Source organism: Pituophis catenifer, unplaced genomic scaffold, assembly GCF_029215685.1.
Source record: "Pituophis catenifer annectens isolate HBS135680 unplaced genomic scaffold, rPitCat1.0.hap2 SCAF_2, whole genome shotgun sequence".
NCBI lineage: Eukaryota > Metazoa > Chordata > Lepidosauria > Squamata > Colubridae > Pituophis > Pituophis catenifer.
The window spans coordinates 5,729,227-5,753,486 of NW_027256882.1; the positions used below are offsets into that span (position 1 = coordinate 5,729,227).

At 44.9% G+C, this 24,260-nt stretch overlaps 1 protein-coding gene across 1 annotated transcript in view; it reads right to left on the bottom strand.

Annotated features, from left to right (window-relative positions):
• LOC139311696 (zinc finger protein 253-like) overlaps window positions 1-24,260 on the bottom strand; it is a 30,402-nt gene that overhangs the window by 3,129 nt on the left and 3,013 nt on the right. The window contains exons 4-5 of the mRNA XM_070936171.1: window positions 20,247-20,382; window positions 17,899-18,937 (exon numbers count right to left, since the gene is read on the bottom strand). Of these exons, the coding sequence (XP_070792272.1) occupies window positions 17,899-18,937; window positions 20,247-20,382 (1,175 nt within the window). The remainder of the gene's footprint in view (window positions 1-17,898; window positions 18,938-20,246; window positions 20,383-24,260) is intronic.

Sequence of the window (24,260 nt, forward strand, 5' to 3'; positions counted from 1 at the left end):
ATACCTGGCTCAACAGTAGTAAGTGTAACAGGGATCTTGGAGTCCTAGTGGACAACCACTTAAATGGGAGTCAGCAATATGCTACAGTTGCCGAAAAAAACCCAACAGAATCATAGGCTGCATTAAGAGGGATAGAATAAAGATGACATGAAGTGTTAGTACCACTTTATAATGTCTTTGGAAGATCACACTTGGAATATTGCATCCAGGTTTGGTTGCCAGATGTAAAAAAGATCTTGGGACTCTAGAAAGAGTGCAGAGAAGAGAAACAAAAATTATTAGTGGACTGGAGGCTAAAACATATAAAGAACAGTTGCTGGAATTGGGTGAGTCTGGTTTCATGAAAAGAAGGACTAGATGGGGTGACATGATAGAAGTGTTCCAAGAAGCAATGGATGGAAACGATTCAAGGAGAGAACCAACCTACAAGCAAAGAGGAATTTCCTGACAGGGAGAACAATTAATCAGTGGAATGACTTGCCTCCAGAAATTGTGGGTGCTCCAACACTGGAGGTGTTTAAGAAGACATTGGGCACCATTTATCTGAAATATTATAGAGTTTCCTGTCTGAGCAGAGGGTTGGACCAGAAGACCTCCAAGATCCCTACCAACTCTGTTATTCTGTTCCATTGTTCCCAAATTCCGAAAGCAAAGGTATTTATTAACTTAAATGACTGCATGTCACACAAGTCCTAATATTAGGTGAGAAAATGGGCAAATCTGAAAATTGCTTTCACTGAAGAAATATTTGGGGAAGTTTTATCAAGTTGATTGATTCTCCAAAACCTTCAGTGTCTTTCAGTAAAGTAATCCCACTTCTGAATCAACTGATCTATCACTCTGTCTATCATTGATTGGTCTAGTAGTATAAGCCATTGGCTGAAAGGAAGAAAAGAAAGAAGAGAAAATTCCCTGGAAAAATCATTTCTCAGCCTTTGCAAATCAGGAATGTTTGATCTCCTAATCGAGGCGCAAATCAGAGGATTGGAAATTATTTGTAATCCAAAGTACCATATGGGATGTATGCGAGAAAATATGGGTTAGAAATGTGAAGTTTACTCAAGCCCAAAATTTAAGAGAAAATTTCTACAAAATATTTTATAGATAGCATTTAGATCCCCAAAAGTTAGCCTGTATGTACCCGAGTTTACAACCTACATGTTGGAGATGTAAATGTGATGATGCAACGTATTTTCATGTATGGTGGACATGTAAGAAAATTAAGGCATTTTGGATTAAGATATGGTGGATTATACAAAATATTCTTAAAAGGAAGATAAAATTTACTCCACAATTGTTTTATTGGGTATAATTGAAGGATGTACAGTTATAGAGACTAATTTGATTTTGAATTTAATAACGGCAGCCAGACTTTTGGTGGCGCAATATTGGAAGAAGGAAAAAATACCTACTATTGAAGAATGGACATTAAAAGTAGCTAATTTGGCGGAGATGGCTAAAATTTCTGCATATTTGAAGGACCGTTCGAATGAAAGATATGTACTGGAATGGAGAAGATGGATTGACTATATACAAAACAAATACGGGACTAAAAAGTTGCATATAGCTTATGAATGAAATATTTAGATGATTTTTCTTTTTTACTTTGATATTTTAGTACCTATGGCGGAGTTAAAGAGTAAGGGGAAGTTAAGAGCTTATAGTTAGTTTGCTTATGTTAGATTATGTTTGTTAAATGCAATACCCTGTATTATGCTCTGGGAAGTTGGGGGGGGGGAGGGAGAGGGGAAGGGGTGGGGGAAGGGGGGGAATTTGTTTGTAAAATATTTTAAAACTTTTCAATAAAAAAAACCAAAAAAAAAAAAAAACCCCAAAGTACCATGATTACATCCTCAACACGGCCACTCCTTTTGAATTTTAATAGTCTGCTTTATTTTTTAATACAATTGGGCTTATTTTTGAACTACAGGTTATAAATAAGGGTTTTTAAAAATTGTAATGTGGCAATATATTTATTTTTCATTACCCTTGCACAATTCCAAGTCAAAGAATTACCCCCCCCACCCCCCCAAAAAAGAGTCTCTAACAGATCCTGGCACTGTGATAGGTTGATTCCTATTTCTTGAAGGATTTTTTAAAAATTGCTTCTCGTGAACTCAAAGTTGGAGGACTACCTAGCAGAAAACATTAATTTAAAGAGGAAGCTATGCTGGCTGACAGCAACTTGAACCTGCCATTCTGCTCTCCATGTTGTGGAAGAACAGAAAAATAATCCAGGCCAAACAATGGGGGGAATAGAAGGAGGGAGCACTCTGCACACCTGCTTCACTTCCTGAAGGGAGAATAGAAATCTAATAACTTTTTCCTTTCTTACTTGATTTGGAAGATCAATCGATGTTTGAGCTCCGTCATAAAAACCAGAAAGCTTCATTCTTGGTTTCTCTGTAAGGAATAAATAATTTCAAAATGCATCATTAACAAAATAGGAGAAGCTATTCCATAGATGAGAAGAGAGAGCGAAGGTAAGACAGATGGGAAATCGGAGGATCTTCCATTACCTCCTGAGATGTCCGGACTTGGATCTTCCCAAGGGATCCTCCTGAAAAATAGCTCCTGAGGGGGATTTGATGAGTTCTTCCTTCCTTCAGGATCTCTGATCTCCACAGTGCAGCACTTCAAACAGGAGGAAGGAAAAATGAAGCAGAATTAATGTACCTCACATTTATTTTATTTTATTTTATTTTATTAAATTTCTATACCGCCCTTCTCCCGAAGGACTCAGGGCGGTGAACAGCTAGAAGATAAAACACAGGAAATACAAAATCTAAAATAAATTAAAACAAATTAAATAATTTAGGCTGAATTTTAAAATACCCCATAATTAAACAGATTAAAAATTTATGTTTAAAATTTAAATTTAAAAGAGGAGATGATTTAGGCCAGGCCAGCTTGATGAAATAAAAACGTTTTAAGCGCGCGACGGAAGGTGCGAAGATCTGGGATCCTCCGTATCTCCGGGGAAAGCTCGTTCCAGATCGTAGGTGCCTCCACAGAGAAGGCTCTCCCCCTGGGGGCCGCCAGCCGACATTGTTTGGCCGACGGCACCCGGAGGAGCCCCTCTCTATGGGAGCGTACTGGCCGGTAGGAGGCTATTGGTGGTAGCAGGCGGTCCCGTAGATAACCAGGTCCTAAGCCATGGAGCGCTTTAAAGGTAGTAACCAAAACCTTGAAGCGCACTCGGAAGACCACTGGGAGCCAGTGCAGTGTACATGACACAAAGTGGATTCTTATATTCGGAACACAACCTCAAAGCCCCCAATATCCATCTGTGAGGTTGAGTGAGAAAACAAGGGAACAATTGCCACGTGATGAATGCCAGAGAAGTTTGGGAAGGAGGGTGAAGTATTCAAACACTTTCTCTATTCCCTTCTGAGCTCCCTAAAGTCCCTCACCTGCAACTGGACCTGCTCCTTCTGCTTCTCCGCCTGGCTCAGGAGGAGGCCTTCCGCCAGGGCCACCGCCTGGGAGCTGGTCTCTGCTCCACACTCCCGCACCCAGCCCTCCATCTCTGGGGGCAGAAGGAACAGGAGATGCTGCAGAACCACCTGGTCCATCATCTGGGCTTTGGTGTGCTTTTCTGGTCTCAGCCATCGCCTGCAAAAGCCATGGAGTCGGCTGCAAAGTACTCGGGGACCCTCAGCCTCCCAGTATTGGATGGAGGTCCAGGGCTGAACTTCTGAAGGGAGGATGGTTTCCTCCTCCAGGATCTCCTGCCCGGTTCTTGTCCAGAGCTTCCCCCCCTTCCCAAGCTGAACAGCTGAAGGGCCTTTTCCGGCTCCCTCCTTTCCAAAAGGTTGTGTCTCCATCCTTTCTCTGTCCTGCAGAGCAACTCCAAATGGCTCCAAGGACTCTGGTGGGTCTCCAGATGCCTTTTCCTTCACGGGACCATTTCTGGTGCTGCAGGACTGATCCCTGCAAGGGATTCCGCTCTTTTTCTTTTCCCCCAAGAGAAAAGTTTGCCTTGCAAAGACCACAAATGGCTTCCAGTTTCTGTATCTGAGATGGGAAGAAAAAGAAACGCCAAGAATTAGAAAGTGGAATTCAGCCACTGAGCGACCTTCACAAAAGTCTGCCCGGAGCCCCAAGTGGCTCATTCCAGCGCAGGGGTTAAGAAGAGCGAGTGTGGCGTCCTAGAGTGGCAATTGTTTGTGATGTCACTTCCTTTGCGGCCGCCTCTGGAAAATCAGCTGTGACATTTACCCTCTAGTGGGCCAATGGGGAAGCACTTGGAGTTCCCTTCCGTTGGCGGAGGGCGCCCCCTGGTGGATTTGGGGCAAAGCGCCAGGATTATAGAAAGGGCAAGAAAGAGGAGAGCATGGGAGGGAGAAGGGAGAGGGCGGGGAAGATGGGCTTGGGAGTAGGAGGAAAGGCCCCTCCCAATGGCTCCCTGTCAGACAAAGGCTTCGATGTCTGTGCTTCTTTTCCACCTTTTATATCAACACAAAGCATTGAAGGAAGTTTTCGCTTTTCTTCTGTTGCGTTTCTAGACCTGTTTGGTTATTTCTTCTATATGGTGCAACTCCACCTCCATCTCTTTCATTCGACCTGCTTCTTATTTATAGAAGAGAAGAGAGGAGAGGAGAGGAGAGGAGAGGAGAGAGAAATGTTCTTTCTGGCAGCAACCTGAGATATAGGAAGATGCCATCATGTCTGAAGAGCCCTGAGGACTCTTTTATTCCAACAAGCCGGGCTGGTCTAATAGGAATTTTTAAGGGTTAGGGTTAGGGTGTTTGTTAGTTTTTAATTTCGTGGGCCAAATTTTATATTTTGTTTTTAAATTGTTCTTAAATTTTGTGGTTCATATGTGTTTTAATTTGGCTGTACACTGCCCTGAGTCCTTTGGGAGAAGGGTGGTATAGAAGTTCAATAAAATCTAAATCTAATCTAAATGTCTCCCCTCATCCTTCTAGTCTGATGAAAATTGACGTTGACTTCTTTTTAGCACAGTGCAAGATTTTTTTAAAAAAGCCATTCCAGCCTGACAATTCAATCTAATACACAAAAGCAAAGTCATTTTATCTCTTTCCTTTGAACACTTTAAATGTGAAAATGTCCAATTTAACGGCTGAAGAAGGAAAGGGCAGAATGGTCTTGAAGACCCCGCTGTGGCTGTGGGAGGGAGGGCTCCCGCCTGAGGCGATCTGCGCTCTGATTGGTCCCTGCGGGTGGAAAGTGGGCGTTTCCCTGTTTTCCCGCCCTTTCCTTCTGGGCGTGTTTGAGATTTACCTCAGGATCTTCCTGACTGTCTTCTCTGCTGCGACTCTTAAATACCTTTATAGGGAAATAAAAGTAAAAGTTTGTGTCTTCCTCTTCCCTTGGACAGCAGCTGCCTATTTCCTCCACCTCTTCGGTTGCCCCTTCCAGTCGGGGGTTTCTCTTTTATCCCCTGAGAGTGTCGGAAGAAAAATCAGGTCCAGCCTCCTCCTCCTCCTCCTCTTCCTCCTCCTCCTCCTTTACTTTTAAATGAAAATCGAGGTACGTGATCCTTTCAAGTTTTTCTCAGTGGTTTTCCTTCCGAATTTATCAGTGGTAAATTAATGGGCTCTTTGCGCTTCCTCTTCCACAGCCAAAATAGGCAGCTTCCTGGGGAAAAGCTCCAGATCTGCCCTTTTAGACGGGGGAGACGCGGGTTTCAAGGAGGGAAATCGCCTTTTTCTCCCGTAAAGCGAAGCGGCGCCTTTCCCGAGAGAGCCGAGCGGAGGATTCCCGCAGGAAGGGGGAGGGGAGGCTGGGCTAGGTGGGATCCCTGACGATCTCCTCCGCCTCTTCCTGGCTTAGCTGAGGGTTTCCCGTGGCTTCCCTCCGGATATGGGGTGCCTGTCCGTCACCCCCAAGTCTTCCCCGGCTGCGGGGCTGCCCCTCCCCTCTTCTCAGCCAGCGCAGAAACTCTTCCCACGGCAGAAATCTTCATCTGTGAAAGCAACGGGGGGGGGGGTTGGAGGGGGAGGGGTGTCCTGGCCAGATGCTTCAGCCCCAGAGGAGGAATCGGGGCTCTGAATTGGGGGGAGGAAGCCTTTTTCTTTGACTTTTGAGATTGGGAGGGGCCAGAACGAGCGGAAGGACCAATGGGAACGCTCACGTGTTGAGCGTCATTGGTCTCCGGGCAGAGTCCTTTGTGACTTCACCTGAAGGAGGAGATTGTTCGGCGCAGAGAGACCAGCGGAGAAAGTGGGAGGGGCGATCCGTTCAGTCTTGGGGGGGGGCTGCAGCTCAAGGGGAGGCAAAGGGGCTGCCGGAGGGCCGCTTTGACCCCCAGCGCTGCGGGGTTTTCTGACCCACCGCAAGTGGGAGGTCGGGTCTGGTTGAAGAAGGGCTGTTACTGATCTGAATGAGGGGGGGGGGATAAGAGCGGGGGGGGGGAACAGAATTCCCTCCCTCCCCCCATCCACTGTATGGAACTCCGTGGGAGGAAAAGCTCTACTAGCCTCGCTCTGAAGTGAAGGAGTAGAAACTATGACAGAAGGAAAAAAGAAATAAGATAAAAATCCTCCCCCTCCTCCGCCACCGCTTGCACAGATGACCTGGAGCAGCCCCCCATTCCTGCGCAGCCTCCAAAGGGCCCTGCTGCTGCTCAAGGAGCCTCTTTCCTCCCCTCTTCCCAGCTGAGCGGAGGGCAAAAAACGGCCCCCTCGGAGACCGGCGCCAGGATGGCTCCCAGAGCCCTGGGCTCCGCTCCAGAGGAAGGGCCCTGGGGACCCTGGCAGCTCTTGGGGGGGGGCTCCAATCTGGATCCATGCCGAGAGTGGGGGGGAATGGGACCCCGGAGCTGCCAGAGAGAATCCTTGGGATACTCAGACTTGGAGAAAGAGCCCTTCCTGGATTCGGGCTCTCTCAGCTGCAGCCCTTTGGCCTCCCAGCCCCTCCCTGACTCTGGGGCTGCCCCCTCCGCCCCTGGGGAATTCGTCCCCTTCTCCTCCTTAGTCAGCCCCCCACCCTCAGTCCCCGTGTCAGGGCCCCTTCCCCTCCCCCCGAGTTAGCTAGAAACAGCCCGAAAGCCCCTTTCAGAGAAGGACCAGCCCCCCCCCCCCGGGGCAGTTTGGGAACCTAAGCGGACGTCTAGTCCACCCCTCCATGCACCCAGAGGGAAGTCTGGCTGAGGATCGTGAAGAGAGCAAAGAAAGTGGAGGGTCCCTTCTGGGCCTGCCCTGAACCCCCCCTTGAGCTGCAGCCCCCCAAGACTGAAGGGATCCCACTCCCACTTTCAGTTTCGCTCTCTGCGCCGAAGTCTCCCTCCTCCTTCAGGTGACGTCACAAAGGACTTTGCCTGGAGACCGATGACGCTCGAGCAGGGAGAATTCCCATTGGTGCTTCAGCTCCTTCTGGCCCCTCCCAACTCAAAGGTCCGAGAAAAAGACACAAAGGCACCTTCGTTCCATGCGGAGATTCTGCCGTAGGAAGAGCCGCTGCGCTGGGTGACAAGGGGGGAGCGAGGTAGCGAGGACAGGCAGACACCCCCCAATCCGAAGGGACCCTCGGAAGCCCCTCAGCTAAACCAGGGAGAGGCCCCGCTTCGCTTCGGGGCAGAAAAAGGCGACTCCCCTCCTTGAAACCCGCGTCTCTCTTGCTCGGAAGGTCCCTCCACCCCCCCCCCTTTCCTTTCCTTTCCTTTCCTTTCCTTTCCTTTCCTTTCCTTTCCTTTCCTTCTGTGGGTCAGGATCCCTCTTTTCCTTTCAAGGATTAAAGTTTGGCCGTTTCTCCTCCGCCTCCCGCTCCTTTCCCCGGAGACCATCCACGGGGCTGGACTAGATGGCCTCCAAGGTCCCTTCCAGCGCTCTTCTCTTCTGACTGCAGGCCGTTGTTGCTTCCGCCCGTCAATCAACCTCCTTTCTTAAGCAGCCTCCATTTTCTTCCCTTCCTGGAACTGGACCTGATTTTTCTTCCGACACTCTCAGGGGATAAAATAGAAACCCCCGACTGGAAGCGGCAACTGAAGAGGTTTAATGTGGAGGAAATAGGCAGCTGCTGTCCAAAGGAAAAGGGAGACAAGGAGACAAACTTTTACTTTTATTTCCCTATAAACATATTTAAGATTGGCAGCAGAGAAGACAGTCAGGAAGACTGACTGGGAGCCTGGATAGCTCAGCAGACTAATGCATTGTAATTTAACTCCAGCTGTCTGCAATTAGTAAGTTCCAATCTTGCCAGGCTCAAGGTTGACTCAGCCTTCCATCCTTTCTAAGGTATGTAAATTGAGGACCCAGTTTGTGGGGGCAATAAGCTGACTTTGTATAAATATACAAAAGTATGAAGGCTATTTTTTAATGCACTGTAAGCCGCCCTGAGTCTCAGGAGAAGGGCGGCATATAAATCAAATTAAAAAAAAAAAAAAAAAAGATCCTGAGGTAAATCTCAAATGGCACCCAGAAGGAAAAGGTGGGAAAACAGGGAAATGCCCCCTTTCCATCCACAGCAACCAATCAGAGCGCAGATCCCCTCAGCTTTTAGGTGTCCTCTGGAGGTCATGTGAGAGGAGCGTGTTGTCATTTGTCCTCTGAAACCTCCAAAATTGTCTGATAACAGAACTTTCACACTCAGCCCATGGAAGAGCATTCTCCCAATCCAGTTCAAGAACAAAGGCCTCATGCAATGTCACTCAGACCTAAGGTACAGGTAATCCCCGAGTTATGACAGTTCACTAAGTGACTGTTCCAAGTTATGACCTAGCCCACTCCCAAGGACTTAAGACTCAGTCCTGAAATTACGAATATTGCAGCACCAATTCACCATTCACACTTATGAATGTCAGCAGAGGCGCTGCAACAACATTCGCCCTACCTGTTCCCCCACCCCATCCTGCCGGGATTTATCTTTCGAGGATGTGGTGAGCCATCAGTTTCTTTACCTACTTCAGTGAATTTGCAGAAAAAAGAGGCCTAAAGTAGTGAGAGATACGCGAGATCAGTAGTGGGAAATCTTGCACGAAAGATCTCACGTGATCTCGCACTAAAGTACCTTAGACCTCCATTCTCTGCAAACAGATGCCTGTACCACATCTGGCCAAAGAGCCCTTGCAAGCCAATGAGACTTTGGGGAAGCGAAATAGCCATTCTTGAAGCTCCCAACCTTTCCAGTCTCCTCTTCCACTGATGCTCCGGATGCAAGACTTTCTTGCCCAACAAAAGAAAATAAGGGAAAAATATACTGGAAAAAGTGTGAACCTAATCAAAGCTAAAGTACAGGTAAACGAACACTATTTAACCCATAACAAAAGAGAAGATGCTATAAGAAGACACAACAGACAAAATTACAATGGGACACTCATTTTTTCTCTTGGGAATAACTTCCTTACATCTCAAAAAGTGATTGATACAAAAGAGAAGCCTAATAAATGTTTGGAATGTGGAAAATCTTTTAGAACAAGCGGGCATCTTACTTCCCATGAAAGGATTCACACTGGGGAGAAGCTCTACCAATGCATGGAGTGTGGAAAGACCTTTGCTCAGAGCAATACGCTTAATATCCATAAAAGGATCCACACATGGGAGAGGGCATATAAATCCATGGAATGTGGGAAGACCTCTTTTTCTTTCTTTTAAATTTGATTTATATGCCGCCCTTCTCCGGAGACTCAGGGCGGCTTACAATGCGTTAAGCAATAGCCTTCATACTTTTGTATATTTTATACAAAGTCAGCTTATTGCCCCCACAATCTGGGTCCTCATTTTACCTACCTTAGAAAGGATGGAAGGCTGAGTCAACTTTGAGCCTTGTGAGATTTGAACTTGCAGTAATTGCAGGCAGCTGATGTTAATAACAGTGCTTTAGTCTGCTGCGCTACCTTTGCTCATAACAGTAATCTTATTTCCCATAAAAAGGTCCACTCGGGAGAAAAGCCGTTTAAATGCATGGAATGTGGAAAGACCTTTGTTGAAAAACGTAGTCTTATTTCCCATAAGATGATCCACACAGGGGAAAAGCCGTATATATGCATGGAGTGTGGAAAGACATTTACTCAGAGCAGTGGTCTTAGAAGCCACAAAAAGCTCCACACAGAAGAGAAACCATTTAAATGCATGGAGTGTGGAAAGACCTTTGCTGTGAGCAGTACACTTTCTATGCACAAAAAGATCCACATAGTGTCAGAGCCGACGTGGCGCAGTGGTTAGAGTGCAGTACTACTTCAGCTTACTGCTAGTTCAGCAGATCAGTGGATCAAATCTCACAGGCACAAGGTTGACTCAGCCTTCCATCCTTCAGAGATGGGTTAAATGAGAACCCAGATTGTTGGGGGCAATATGCTATTTAGTATACTGTCTTTGGTGTAAGCTGCCCAGAGTCCTCGGGGAGTGGGCGGCATAGAAATATGAATAAAAAAAAAAAGAAAAGAATTCATGACTGGCAGAGACATGGTAACAAGGTCAGCCAATGAATAGGCATAGCAACTGGGTCAGCCAATGAGAGCTGTTTGGATGCTGAAACAGCTTGGGGCCTGGACGTGGGTTAGGTTAACTGAGATGTATACATATAAGTTGTGTGCTCCTATTATTGTGCTTCTGTGAATACTCCTGTTAACTGTGCTTCTGTGATTATGCTTCTGATTCAGAGAACTGCATGGGTATTGTATATATTCTTGTATATAAAGAGGTTTCTTATTTAAATCAATCTTGCTGAATCAGTTACCTGTATTTGCTTTCTGGGTTTGATTGCTACTACAAACTCTTGACAGGTTATGGGCCCAGAGCACACAGAAAGACTGAATTGTAATGAAGCTGAGGGACAGCCTGTGTTAATAGAGAAAGAACAAGGCAGAGAAAGATTGCAGGATGGCTGTTGAATTTAAGGAGAGCTCTCTGCCTTGTTTGGGACAGAAGTAGTATATAATTTGGGCTGCAAAAATGGAGTGTTTCCTGAAGGCTAAGGAGCTGTGGGATATTGTTGTTAATCCACCCCAGCCACTATTAGCAGCAGCAGATCAGAGGCAGCATGATAAAGCAATGGCCTACACCATCTTGAGTTGATGTTAAACAATATGGATGAAACATGGAACATAGTTTCTGCAGTGTTTGAGTGCAAACCAGAGCAGGAATTAGGCCTTAAAAGCTTGTCTGATTGGTGAGGAGCACAAACGCCATTTCAGAAAAGCCTCCAGGAGAAATTCCTGAGGTGGGGGCCCAAGGAGCAGAGAGAGAAATGTAGCAGACTCGCCATCTACAGAGTGCAGAACAACAGACAAGATTTCTGCAAAGAGAAAAGTAGTAGAAGAGACCAGAATACAGACCAGCAACAGAGGCAGTGCTTCATCTGTGGTGAAAAGACACATTTGAAGAAAAACTTTGCAAAGAAAAAAACTATTTGAAGGACGAAACTATTTGCAAGACAGAAACTGTTTGCAAGGAAGAAAATCAGCAGATGGACAAATTGCCGTGGCAAAAGTTCGCTATTGCAACAGCAGAGACAAATGCAGATTTGGTTTCTGCTATTTACTAAAGAGCTCTCTGACTTTCGAGAGCTTCATGCAGAAGTTGCAGGGCATGTGTCAGCAGGAGGTCCTCTTGGTCGGCTTCCTGCCAGGCACCATCTCCCCGCCGGTGTCTGATAACAGTTACCCCTGGGGGGGTGCTCCTCAGGGGCTTCATGAGTGGTTTACCATAAGTTTGTATCTATTGTGTGCTCGTGTATTGTTTCGGTTGAAGCTGAAGTATTCATTGATAGGTAGGACATTGTAGCAGATAATTTTATGTACTACGCTTAGGTCTGACCAAAGACGGTGAAGCTCTAAATTGTCTAAGCCCAAAATTTCAAGTCTGATGGCATAAGGTATTTTGTTGCGAGCAGAGGAGTGGAAGATGCTTCTCAAGAAATATCTCTGGACTCATTTGATTGTTGATGTCCGATATGCAGTGCGGGTTCCAGACAGATGAGCTGTATTCAAGAATTGGTCTAGCAAAAGTTTTGTATGCCTTAGCAGTTCAATATTACCAGAGAAGAAGCTACGCAAGATAAGGTCAACAATTCTTAATGCTTTTTTAACAATACTGTTACAGTGAGCATTGCCAAATGCTTATGTCATTTGAGATGAGTACTCCAAGGTCCTTGACAGAGTGAGTGTCGTGTCAGCTTCGGAAGCCATATTAGGCCGGAAGCTCCAATGCTGCCACCTTCTCATGTGTGGGAAAGTAGTGGGGGGATTTAGGAGAGGGGGTTAGTAGACATGATAGCATTCTTCCTGTCGGCCAAGGTCAGGGAGATCCAGCATCTGGAGAAGGGGTGGTCAGGGAGCTGGATTGGGATGGAACAGTCGTTGATTGGAGCATGTGACCGACTGGGTGGAAAAGGGGATGGTTTTGGGAGCTTTGACTTACTGAAGGAAAACCCGGGCTTTTCAGATTTGGGTTTTCCCAGATGTGCCAGTTTGCCTATTCTAGTAAAGAGAACTTTGAAAAATGCTTGTTTCCGTGTCTTTACTTGGAGTTGGGTTTTTTCTGGAATGCTGACACGTCGTCTACTAGGTCGTATCCACTCAGCTTGTCTCCTCCCAGCAGCATTGTGGCTGGGGAGAGGTCAACCCCACAGCTCTCCAGTCTACCTGGTCGTTCCATGGGTTGACATTGTGTGCTCAGCCCCTAGGTCTCCAGGTTGTCTGATAAAACAGATCTTGCTTGTCAGGGTATAAAAGAGTTAATAGCTGTAAGCTGATGGGAAGCTGATGCAATGGAATGAGGCAGCAGAGTTAACTGCTACTTTAAAAAGCTGGGTAAGAAGCTGCCTATATAAAGGAAGCCAACAGAGGGAGTTTCCTTCTCAAGCCTTCTCCTCATGTATTATACTTCTTGTTCTCTCATTGTGTATCATTGCTCTCCGTTGTAACATTGTATCAGTAGCTATATGATAAAGGTATTTAACCACGCATCAGTTTGTAAATATTTAACTGTAAATAAAACCACTTATTTATCTAAAAGGCTCTGTGTCCTGTGTTTTGCTCCTGGGTTTATCTCATAATACTAGTCTAGAGTACTAGGCAGAGTTTACTGCCTAAACTCTGACATTGCTTAATGTCAGCCCTTCCTCTGTTCAAATCCCAAGAAAGAAAACCCCGACTCCACTGAAGTAGAGAAGAGGTACTTTTACTGAGTTTGAAATTATAGCAACGAAAGAAAAGCAACCCTTTTAATTCCATTCCAGTGATATTGAGTGGGATTCTCAGAATGTCTGGACAAAACATTTATGTTCAGGCTAATATCTGGCCTTGTCCAGCCTGCTATATACAACAACGACCCTATCACTGATTTATAAAGTGTCTTTTGCTCAAAAGTTGCACTTTCAACGTACATATTCTTAAAGAAATCTGTCTGCATAGGGGTGTCACAAGGTTTGGCATCTGTCATGTTACATCTTTCGATCAATTCCATGATTTTATCCTGCTGAGAAACTTCAAATCCCTTCTCAGTTTTTACAAATTGAACTCCTAGGAACTTATCAATTCGACCCATAGGCTTTAGGGCAAAATTCTTACTTAACTCATTAGAGAACACTTTGCATCTGTTCTCAGACTTGCAGATTTACAAGATATCGTCCATGTAAACCAAGAGTGTTTCCTTAATACTCTGGTAGTTTCTAATGAACACACATTCATCAGCTGATGAAGCTGTAAAACTCATTTGTTTTAAACTTTTGGTAAGACACTCATACCACCTCCTGCCAGATTGTTTAAGACCATAGAGACTTTTATTCAAAAGCCAAACATCACCTTCATGATGATTTACACCTTGAAGAACCCTGACATATAGTTCCTTATCTAACTTAGCATGCAAGTAAGCAGTCTGTATATCAAATTGATACACATTCTCTCCTTGGATAGTGGCTATGGTGAGTGCTGTCTTCACACTCTCTGGGCGAGAAAGTGTCAACATAATCATCAGGGAACCTTTGTGAAAAACCCTGTGCAACCAATCTTGCCTTATAAATGAACTGCCCATTATCAATAGGTTTCTTCTTAAAGACCCATCTAGTGCCAATTACCTTCTTTCCTTTGGTAATTTCGTTGGTATGAATACCTCTAGCTTTTTCAAACTTTCCAATTCAGTATCCATCGCAGCACACCAATTGTGTTGTTCTCTATCAGATAGAGTTAACACATCCTCATACCTCTGGGGTATGACTGAAACCTGGTCAACAGAAGTGACAAAGCCTTCATATATCTTTGGCTTCTTGCCCCTAGTGGACTGAACTGGCCTACTTACTGGTTCTTCATCTACATCAGAACTGTCTGATGAGTTGTCCTCCTCATTGCTATCGTTTTGAAACTTTAAAGTGGAGTGCCCTTCTTTCCAGGCTACTCCTGCTCTCTGTTTTAATATACCCTTTAAACGTGTGGGGGATACAGGTTCCTCATCATCCTCAAAACCAGATGTGTCACTATCACTAGATAGATTTCCTGGCACATCTTCCACCTGCTGGTCCAGATCACGAGGAGGGCTTTGAGTCAGGATCTCGTTGGTGTGAATCCTGCTCCAATTTGTGCTTTCATAAAAGGTGGCTGACCTGGATATTACTATTCTCCTATTTGAGTCCACAAACCTAAAGGCCTTAGAACCTGTCTCATAGCCAACGAACCTCAGTTGGACTGAGACTCTATCCCTCTTCTAAGTTCCTTGGGGATGTGGACATCGGCCATCACTCCAAATACATGAAGATGCGTCAATCTTGGCTTATGGCCATACACTATCTCATATGGGGTCTTTTGCACCACACTAGACCATACCTGATTGAGAGTGTAATTTGCATACAGAGCTGCTTCTGCCCAATACGAATAGTCTAGGTCAGCATCCTCAAGAGCATACATCATTGTTTGCAGTACACCGTTCTTTCTTTCTACAACTCTGTTCTGAAATGTGGAGTAGGGCGCAGTGTGCAAATGGACTATCCCCTTTTCTTTCAGCCAGTCAGAGAACCGAGCTGAGTTAAACTCAGTTCCTCTGTCGGTCAAGATCTTCTGGATGTTGACCTTGTGCTGATTCTCAATTAGACTGCAGAATTCCTTAAACTTAAATAAATATTAAATATTAAAGTTAAATATTTTGAGATAGCATCGAAACCTGACAGCCTGATTCTTGGATTTGAGAGGGTAAACAAATCCAAACCTGCTATGGTCATCAACAATTGTCAGGAAGTAACGACTCTTACCAATAGAGGGTTTCAAAGGACCTACCAAGTCCATGTGTACCAACTGGAATATGTGTTCAGAATACCTTTTTGGATGCGGGTCTAACTTTTTAGTTTGCGCTCCTGCAAATAGAACAATATAGAAAAGTGTTACACTCCTTAATCCTAACTCCATTTGAACACTCAGACATCTTTTGTACTATGGGAAAACCCATATGACCCATTCTAGGATGCATAAGGTGAGCACACTCATCATGTAATGGTTTGCCAATAGAAACTGAATTGGCGTTGTCAGGCTCTTCACCATTTTGTTCAAGATTAAAACGTACATACTTTTTATACTTTAAAACATTTCTACAATTATATACTAAAACTCCTCTTTTCTTGAGTACCTTCAAAATCACCATCTGATTCCAACTCGGATTCATCATTGCTGTCAAAAGTGGTGACATGGTTACTAACATCAAATTCCTCAGCCCTTATAATGGGGGAATAATAGGGTAAACCATTAATCTTCAATACTTCCCCAACCACACGTTTATCTTTGGTAACAACAGCAGTTCCCCCTGTAAACAACACTTCTATTTCGGTATTCTCACTTATCTTCATAGTGCTGAGCAAATTATGATCAATCTCAGGTACATATAAAACACCACCAACCATATGGTGCATATGCTCTGAGTATACATAAAAGAAAAGATACGTTCATCAAGAATCATATGGTACAACACTTAATGATAGTCATAGGGAACAAATAAACAAGATCAAATAAACAATCCTATCATATTAGGAAACAGTCAATATAAATCATAAGGATACAAGTAACAAGGTTACAGTGATACATTCGTAAGTGGGAGGAAATGGGTGATAGGAACAATGAGAAGATTAATAGTAATGCAGACTTAATAACGAGTTTGACAGTGTTGAGGGAATTATTTGTTAAGCAGAGTGATGGTGTTTGGGGGAAAAACTGTCCTTGTGTCTAGTTGTTCTGGTGTGCAGTGCTCTGTAGCATCGTTTTGAGGGTAGGAATTGAAACAGTTTATATCCAGGATGTGAGGGGTCTGTAAATATTTTCACAGCCCTCTTTTTGACTCATGCAGTATACAGGTCCTCAATGGAAGGCAGTTGGTAGTAATTGTTTTTTCCGCAGTTCTAATTATCCTATGAAGTCTGTGTCTGACTTGTTGGGTTGTAGAATCAAACCAAACAGTTATAGAGGTGCAGATGACAGACTCAATAATTCCTCTGTAGAATTCGATCAGCAGTTCCTCCGGCAGTTTGAACTTTCTGAGTTGGCTCAGAAAGAACATTCTTTGTTGTGCTTTTTTGTTATTCAAAATTTCCCCAAATCCCCCCCCCCCCAGGAACCCAGACTGAATGTCCAATCCCCGCCCCACATAGTGTCATGTGGGGCAAATCTTCAGGTCTTTTCATCCATCTGGAGTTCCAGGACGGTTGGCCTTGACTGGCTGTAAACAACTCCACTCAGCAGCTAGTAATTCATGAGTAAACCTCCTTTATTCACATCTTTACACCAGCTCTCTTCCCAAACCCCAATGAAATGCCCACCCTCCCTGTTACTATGGCAGCCGATAGCAGGCAAGCATGAAAGGGAAAACCCATGCTGGAGATTCAGTTGACACTCCTAATCCTTCTTTTCTGTAGACTAGCCACACCCAAATCCTGCAACCATTCTTCATAGGTTTTAGTCTTCAGGCCTTTAATCAATTTAGATGCTCTTCTTTGCACTTTCTCCATAGTCTAAACATCTTTTTTGTAATGTGATGTAGTAGAATTTGAAGCAATCCAACCAGCACACAAGTAAATAATTCAGCAGGATTCATTTATGCAAGAAACTTCTTTATATGCAATAATATACAGTATGATGCTGTATACAATTCCCATGCAGCAGAACTCAGAATCCAAAAGTCATAATCATAGAAGCAATATCATACAGAGGCAATATTGCAAGGACAAAGTAACTCTTATATACAAAGTCAAGCTAAGCCACGCCCAGGCTCTGAGCTATCTGGGTCACCAAACAATCCCCATTGGCTGATGTGGTACCATGTCTATTCCAATTAATGAACTCTTATACACTGACATGATGACCAAAACTGGATGCAGTATTCCAGGTGTAGTCTTAGTAAGGCTTTATAAAACAGTACATGATTCTGATTCTATGCCTCTGTTTATACAATCATAAATTATACTAGCTTTTTTGGCTGCTGCTGCACAAGTGTGACTCATGTTTAAGTGATCATCCATTCGGACTCCCAAGGTCCGCCTCACAATTACTGTTTTTGAGCCAGGTTTCATGTAATCTGTTTTTCCTGCCCAGGTGTAAAATCTTACTTTTCTCCAAATTAAGTTTCATTTTGTTGGATTCAACCTTGTCTCATTTGGATCAGAAAGGCACAATATGCATACACATACAAATCTATAGAGACAGGGTGGGTCAGTGGTTAAAATGCAGTACTATAGGCTAATTGCCCACAGCCAGAAGTTCGATCCTGACCAGCTCATGGTTGATTCAGTCTTTCATCTTTCTGAGGTTGTTAAAATCAGGACCCAGATTGCTGGGGACAATATGCCGTAACCTGCTCAGAGAGTGTGGTAAAGCATTGTGGAGTGGTATATAAGTCCAAGTGGAATTAGCATTGCTATATAGTTTCTCCCGAGTGTGGATCCTTTTCTGAGAAGTAAGATGACCATTCTGAGCAAAACTCTTTCCACATTCCATGCATTTATATGGTTTCTCTCGTGTGGATTATCTTATGGGAAATAAGATAACTTCTTCGAGCAAAGGTCTTTCCACACTCCATGCATTTATATGGCTTCTCCCCTGTGTGGATCCTTTTATGCATAGTAAGTGCACTGCTACGAGTAAAGATCTTTCCACACTCCATGCATTTATATGGTTTCTCTCCTGTGTGGATCTTTTTGTGGCTTCTAAGACCACTGCTATGAGTAAACATCTTTCCACACTCCATGCATATAAATGGCTTCTCCCCTGTGTGGATCAACTTATGGGAAATAAGACTACGTTTTTCAACAAAGGTCTTTCCACATTCCATGCATTTATATGGCTTCTCTCCCGTGTGGATCATATTATGGGAAATAAGATTCCCACTTCGAGCAAAGCTCTTTCCACATTCCATGCATTTAAATGGCTTTTGTCCTGAGTGGATCTTTTTATGGGAAATAAAATTACTGTTATGAGCAAAGGTCTTTCCACATTCCATGCATTTATATGGTTTCTCCCCTGTGTGGATCCTTTTATGGATATTAAGTGTATTGTTATGAGCAAAGGTCCTTCCGCACTCCATGCATTTATATGGCTTCTCCCCAGTGTGAACCCTTTCATGGGAAGTAAGTTCCCTGCTTGTTCTAAAGCATTTTCCACATCCCAAACATTTATTAGGCTTCTCTTTTGTGTCAATAGCTTTTTGAGATGTAAGGAAGTTATTTCCAAAAGAAAGAATGAATGTCCCATTGTAATTTTGTCTGTTGTGTCTTCTTATAGCATCTTCTCCTTTGTTTAGGGTTAAATCCTGTTCATTTACTTGTACTTTAGCTTTGATTAGGTTCACACTTTTTGCAGTATATTTTCCCCTTATTTTCTCTTGTTGGGCAAGAAAGTCTTGCATTGGAGCATCAGTGGAAGATGAGCTTTCCCAATTCCAATTTTTTAACTGGTTTCTCTCATGGCTTTTGAATTCCGTTCGAATTCCAAGCCTCTCAGTTCCATCTTTAGCATTGATCACTTGGAACAGTTCACAGGAATCTTGATTCTCCTGCCCATTATTACCTTCAAAGCAAAAGGGAAAAGAAAATTTATTTATTTATTTATTTATTCGATTTTTATACCGCTCTTCTCCTACTGGACTCAGGGCGGTGAAGAAGCCAAGAAGAAAAACATCATATGCAAAATTTAAGATTAATTTTAAAAGAATTAAACAAGTTTTGGCCCAATATAAAATTTAAAACACCCCAACTAAAATCAATTTATAATTAAAAATATCTAAAAATATTTAAGGGGAGGGTTAAGCCAGCCCAGCTTGATGAAATAAAAAAGTTTTAAGGGCATGGCAAAAAACACGGGGATCTGGGATCCTACGTATCTCCGGGGGCAGGTTGTTCCAAAGGACAGGTGCTGCCACAGAGAAGGCCCTCCCACTGGGGGTCGTCAGCCAACATTGCCTGGCTGATGGCACCCTGAGGAGTCCCTCTCTGTGGGAGTGTACTGGCCGGTGGGAGGCTATCGGTGACAGAAGGCGGTCCCGTAAGTACCCAGGCCCTAAGCCATGGAGTGCTTTAAAGGTGGTAACCAACACCTTGAAGCACACCTGGAAGACCACTGGGAGACAATGCAGCTCGTGCAGGAGAGGTGTCACATGGGAGCGCCCCATCGCTCCCATAATCCCCCGCGTGGCCGCATTCTGCACCAGTTGGAGCCTCCGGGTACTCCTCAAGGGGAGCCCCATGTAGAGAGCATTACATTAGTCCAGGCGAGAAGTGATGAGTGCCTGAGTGACCGTGCGTAAGGAGTCCCGATCGAGAAAGAGACGCAACTGGAGAATCAGGCGAACCTGATAAAAAGCCCCCCTGGCCACAGCCGTCATATGCTCTTCTAAAGACAGCCGTGCGTCCAGGAGGACGCTCAAGTTGCGAGCCTCTCCGTGGGGGGCAGTAATTTGCCCCCAATAGCCAGCGATGGCACCAGCTGGCTATATCAAAGTTAGGAAGTCAAGTGAATTTCCTTCTGAATTTCTCTTAAATTCCATTAGGTTGTATGTTGGCATGCCTACAGGGGTGTGATATGGACATTATATGGACAAATGACAACACGCTCCTCTCACATGACCTCCAGAGGACACATAAAAGCACACCTCATTCTTCTCAGCCCTCACAGGAAAGTTCAAAGAGAAATGGAAAAATAGAGATAAGAAATGGCACAGAAAGCAACTAAGCAAAGAGACAGACTCTTTCCTTCCTTGAAGCACGAGAAGATCCTTTCCTTCTCCCTCCCAGGAGACGATATCTGATTAGTCGTTTTTTAAATAAAAGCGCCAACTAGAATCTGCATTCTTGAACTCTCTGATTGGGGACTAGAGAACTCTTACCCAGAGAGACCACATTCCTATGGTTTTGAAGCATGACTTCCGAATGCAGCGCTTTCTGGTCAGGATCCAGCTGAGACCATTCCTCCTCAGAGAAAGACACAGCCACCTCCTCGAAGGTCACAAGACTCTCCTGAACATGGAAAAAACAGAACAGAACAGGAGGATTCGCAAGATCTGTTCATCTTCATCAATGATTAAGACAAGAGACAGAAGGGGAACTCATCAAATTTGGAGACTAGACCAAATTGACAGGAATAAAAACACCCCAGAACAGCGGTCACCACTGGTGGTCTGGGAAGAAATTTTGGTAGTCCGCAGAGAAATCGGTGCATTTCTCTCGTGGAGCCCAGCCAAGGTTTCCTGCGCCGCTTGCACTTCAGCACTTTGACTCCCAGAGACAGAATGGGGTCCTTCAGGCAGTTAGCTTGGCCACCTGTTAGCAGAGAGAAGCAGCCGGAGTCAACCCTGGCTTTGCTGTCCATTGCAGATGCTAGATCAGCCCCCTGCAAACTCTCGTTTCTCAAGGAGCACTCGCTGAAGAGGCACGGGAAACTTGGGCCGGGCTCCTTGAGAGACGAGAGTTTGAAGGGGGCTGATCTAGCGTCTGCAATGGACAGCAAAGCCAGGGTTGACTCCGGCTGCTTCCCTCTGCTGTAGTGCTTCCTGGACGTGGTTTTCCTCTCTGAACGCCCCCTCATCAGTCCCCTGCAGCAGCTGCCCTCCAGCCGGCAGGTCAAGCCCAGCGCCGGCTCTCGTATTTCAAGCCGAGCCCTTCGTCTCCTTCAAACCATCCCCCATGAGGGGGACCCCACAAAGCCTTCACCACCCCTTCCATCCTTCTGCCCCCAGCCTTTTCGATGAGGTGGAAATACTGGATCTTCATAGGATGGGTGGCTACGGCTGGGAAAAAAAGGAAGAAGAACAGCAGCAGTTCCAGGATACTTTGCGGTATCTTTGCCTGACTTTTCCGTACAAAGCCGACTGGCTCTTTCCCCTTCTTTCCCTGTGGCTCTTTCTGGGGAAAAAAAAAGACCCCTTCTTCTTTTTGTATCCAGCTGGTGCTTTCCAAAGCTGGCTTTTCCAACGTTAGCTGCCCAAATCCCCTTTGGTTGTGATTTTTTAAAAATTATTATTTACATCGGCCGTCCCTTTCCAGATATCACCAGGCATTAAAGACTTCTCTTTGTATTAGATTGGTGGATAAATCCTAGGCATGAATATGCCTATGTATTTAAAATGGGAATGAGCAGAAATTCTTAAAAGAAATTTAGCATGAAGCAGGGGAACAGAGATTTGTTAGCTTTGCTTTCTTTGCTGCATTGCCTTGCTTATGTTGTGGAAAAAATAATAATGGTGCACCAGTTAAGATTCTAAGTTGATGCTGATTAAATTTAAAATGGGACAGTTATGAAGAGTGTACTGTAATGTCAGGAAGAAATGATAAAATGGAAAAAAGTTGTAGTGCTTCCTGGATGCGGTTTACCACTCTGAGCCCCAAACGGCAGGAGACAAGGGCAAAAGAGGTTTCCAGGCTGTGTGCCTGGACCAGGCACTTTCTCTCGGGCCTCCCACCTGAAGGCCTCGCAGAAGCAGACAGGCAGGCCCGAAAGACAGCTGTGCCTCCCCCCCCCCCCCCAGTGATCCATGGGATTTAAAATTATGAGTTTGGTGGTCCCTGAGGTCCAAAAGGTTGGAGACCCCGGCTCCAGAAGATAAGCTCCAGATATAGAAGGATTGACAGATTGGGCCCCATCTAACAAAACGAAATCAACAGTAAGAAATGGAAGATTCTACATTTAGGAAAGAAAAACCAAATGCATTGGCATAGAATAGGTGATACCTGGCTCAACAGTAGTAAGGGCGACAGGGATCTTGGAGTCCTAGTGGACAACCACTAAAACATGAGTTAGCAGTAGGCTACAGTTGCCGAAAAAAACCCCAACAGAATCATAGGCTGCATTAAGAGGGATAGAATCAAGATGACATGAAGTGTTAGCACCACTTTATAAGGCCTTGGGAAGACCACACTTGGAATATTGCATCCAGTTTTGGTTGCCAGATGTAAAAAAGATGTTGAGACTCTAGAAAGAGTGCAGAGAAGAGTGGACTGGAGGCTAAAACATATAAAGAACGGTTGCTGGAATTGGGTATGTCTGGTTTCATGAAAAGAAGGACTAGATGGGGTGACATAATAGCAGTGTTCCAAGAAGCAATGGATGGAAACGATTCAAGGAGAGGACCAACCTATAAGTAAAGAGAAATTTCCTGACAGAACAATTAATAAGTGCAATGACTTGCCTCCAGAAATTGTGGGTGCCCCAACACTGGAGGTGTTTAAGAAGAAATTGGGCAGCCATTTATATGTATTGCTAATATAGGGCTTCCTGTCTGAACAGGGGGTTGGACTAGAACAGGGGTCCCCAACCTTTTGGACCTCAGGGACCACCAAGTTCATAATTTTAAATTTCGCGGACCACTAATAGGAAATCAGCGTGCTGCTTGCTGAAGCACCTGGACTCTCCCTCCTCTCTCTCTCTCATTCTCTCTCTGATTCTCTTTCATTCTGTCTCTTTCTGTCTCTCATTCTCTCTCACACTCTCTCTCTGATTCTGTCTCTTTCTCTCGCTCTCCCTCTCCTTCTCTTTCATTCTGTCTCTTTTTCTCTCTTTCATTCTCTGTCTCTTTCTCTTTCTCTCTCTGTCTCATTCTGATTCTCTCTCTCTCTCATTCTCTCTCTGTCTCTTTCTCTCTCTCTTTCATTCTCTCTCTGATTCTGTCTCTCTCTCTCTCATCTCATTGGCCAGCCAGTGTCTTGGGGCTGAGACGAAGTCAAGCATCTCCCTGACAGACTGAGGTGCACGGAGCACCAACAAGAACCAGAAGAAGTGCGGGAGTGAAGCACTAGTTGAACTTGCGCAGCATGAGCATTCGCCTCGGTATAATTGCGCCAGCTGGTGGCAGAAAGCAGCCCTTGTCTCCTGCCGCTTGGGAGTTGGAGCGGTAAGCGGCGACTGGTCCGGGGAGCAGCCGGATTTTGCTCTCCATCACAGATGCCAGATCAGCCCCCTGCAAGCTCTCGTCTCTCAAGGAGCGCTCCCTGAAGCGGTGCGGGAAACTTTGGTCGGGCTCGAGAGACGAGAGCTTGCAGGGGGCCGATCTGGCATCCGTAATGGAGAGCAAAATCTGGCTGCTCCCCGAACCAGATGCTGTTTAACACTCCGAGTCCCAAACGGCAGGAGACGAGGGTTGCCTTGCGCCGCAAATATACCAAGGCAGAATCCTGATGCCGCACTACAGCAGACAGAAGAAGCCAGATTTTGTCCAGTCACCAGATTGGCCTCCTGCAAGCTCTCGTCTCTCGAGGAGCCCGACCAAAGTTTTCCGCACCGCTTCAGGGAGCGCTCCTCGAGAGACGAGAGCTTGCAGGGGGCCGATCTGGTGTCTGCAATGGAGAGCAAAATCCAGCTTCTTCTCTCGGCCTTAAGAGTGGGGACTGGCGTGTGGGCGGGGCGATGTGGGTGGTGCAGTCGTGTGTTCCCATGCGCGGGCCAGATTAATTGCTCTTGGGCCATATCCGGCCCAAGGGCCATAGCTTGAGGATGAGTGCAATATAACAAATGCAAAAATAAGAAAATTTTCCTGTGGACCACCAAAATTTTGTCGTGGACCACCGGTTGGTGACCACTAGACTAGAAGACCTCCAAGATCCCTACCAACTCTGTTATTCTGTTACATTGTTTCCAAATTCCCAAAGCAGAGATATTTACTAACTTAAATTGCTACACAAGTCCTAATTTTAGGTGAGAAAATGGGCAAATCTGAAAACTACTTTCACTGAAGAAATATTTGTGGAAGTTTTTATCAAGTTCATTGATTCTGCAAAACCGTCAGTGCCTTTCAGTAAAGTAATCCCACTTCTGGATCAACTGATCTATCGCTCTGTCTATCGTTGATTGATCTAGTAGTCATTGATCTGAGCCATTGGCTGAAAGGAAGAAAAGGAAGAAG